This window comes from Propithecus coquereli, unplaced genomic scaffold (assembly GCF_000956105.1).
Source record: "Propithecus coquereli isolate 6110/MARCELLA unplaced genomic scaffold, Pcoq_1.0 Scaffold269, whole genome shotgun sequence".
In the NCBI taxonomy this organism is placed as follows: domain Eukaryota; kingdom Metazoa; phylum Chordata; class Mammalia; order Primates; family Indriidae; genus Propithecus; species Propithecus coquereli.
The window spans coordinates 1,181,792-1,183,428 of record NW_012148274.1 but is presented as its reverse complement, the minus strand read 5'-3'; the positions used below and the strand labels follow the sequence as shown (position 1 = coordinate 1,183,428).

Genomic DNA, 1,637 nt, shown 5'->3' with positions numbered 1-1,637 from the left:
CAGGCACATGAGGCAACACTGGAAGCCAGAGCCAGTCCAGAAATGAGTGACCGAATACAGCAGTTGGAGAGAGAGATTGCCAGGTACAGAGATGAATCTGGCAAGGCCCAGGCGGAAGTTGACCGCCTCTTGGAAATCCTGAAGGAGGTGGAAAATGAGAAAAATGACAAAGACAAGAAGATAGCTGAATTGGAAAGGTAAGGAGAGGAAAGATGAATGGGACTCACAAGGTTAAAAAAGTTAAAACAGTGTGCTTTGGAGGGGCGTAGTTTTTCGATATATCTGCCTCTGGATTTAGGTTCCTCAGTGCTTCATAGGTCTTTATTATCTACTTTTTATTCTAAGTCAGTGTAAATTCTTTGTTGCAGTATCTATTAATAAAAGGCAACATGGGATGGGAATAAATTGGGAAGCTATGGTCTTCAACATCATTGATTGGCAAAAAAGAAAGTATTCATTAAGAAGTTGAAGTTTTTTACTGGCTAATCAAGAGAGTACAAATAGCTATTTGCTTTTTGTTATTTTTTCTCTAACAGTGAGGAATGATCCTCAAGTGTAAGGAGTTAGTCTTTCATCATTGGTTTAGACCTTTTTTGTTGAGCCCATACTCCTTTGGGCTATGAATTTTTAGACTTTTCACAGTTTACATTGTTGAAAAGCAAGCTGTTACATCAGTGCATAGATTAAAATCAGAAGGAGGAGGGACATTGAGGATAATTTAGGAGACTTGGATGTGATTTTTATGGAGCTCTGACTTTGAATTCTTCAAAATATGCTTTGTTTTAGCAGATTCAACCAGACAACTCTTAGAATTTTCCGGAGTCTTTTTTTCTTATTAGAACATTTTATACTGAACATCAAGCGTGTTTCTTGACCTCATCTTTTGCACCATATATTTAACATACATACACAAGTGTATAGAAACAGCTCTTCCAGTAAAACTTGATTAATTACTCATATTCTTCTCAACAGCCAGGAAGACTGACAGTGACACAATGAAGTCACTAATCCATGTGGCCCTTTTGGGGCTGATCCTTAGGAATAATTTATTTTCCTGCTCTTAAAGGCTAAGAATTAGATTAACTTCCATAAATTGTTTACTAAGTTACATTTTTTGGGTTATTGGTAGACTTGATATTTTCCTCTGAAGTTATTATTTTCTCCTATTCTGTATCCATAGAATTTTAATTTTCAAGAAAACAAAACAACAAAGTCCATCCCTCACAGTTTTCTTTCGCTGTACTGAAAGTGTAAATAACATGGGCTCATTACCTGCTCACTTGTTTCCTCTTATTTTGATATTAACTCCATTTAGTTTCTCTAGTTCTGGACAAGACAAATGAATACAATTCTTTAAATGAGAATTTAAAAATTCCCAGGCCTCAAGATTAGATTATGTGTTTTTGTATGTCTTTTTCTTTACACCACATACTTCCCTTCAACACGCACGCACGCACGCACGTGAAGAGACTCATTCCAAGGAATGTCTGGCTGCGACTGCGGGGCCCGCCGAGCCTGAGCTGCCTGCGGCAGGCTGTCAGGAAGGGGCACAGGCAGAATTTCCTTTCTCAGCCCTTTTTAAAGAACTTCAAAAGATTCAGTTGTGCCCACTCCGATTATCTAGGGTAATCTCCCTC

General features: G+C 38.1%; 1 protein-coding gene across 1 annotated transcript in view; it reads left to right on the top strand.

The window, feature by feature from the left end:
• The window catches only part of LOC105812897 (ELKS/Rab6-interacting/CAST family member 1-like), a 112,869-nt gene that overhangs the window by 82,552 nt on the left and 28,680 nt on the right, over positions 1 to 1,637 (top strand). The window contains exon 8 of the mRNA XM_012647445.1: positions 4 to 197. Coding sequence (XP_012502899.1) covers positions 4 to 197 — 194 coding nt within the window. The remainder of the gene's footprint in view (positions 1 to 3; positions 198 to 1,637) is intronic.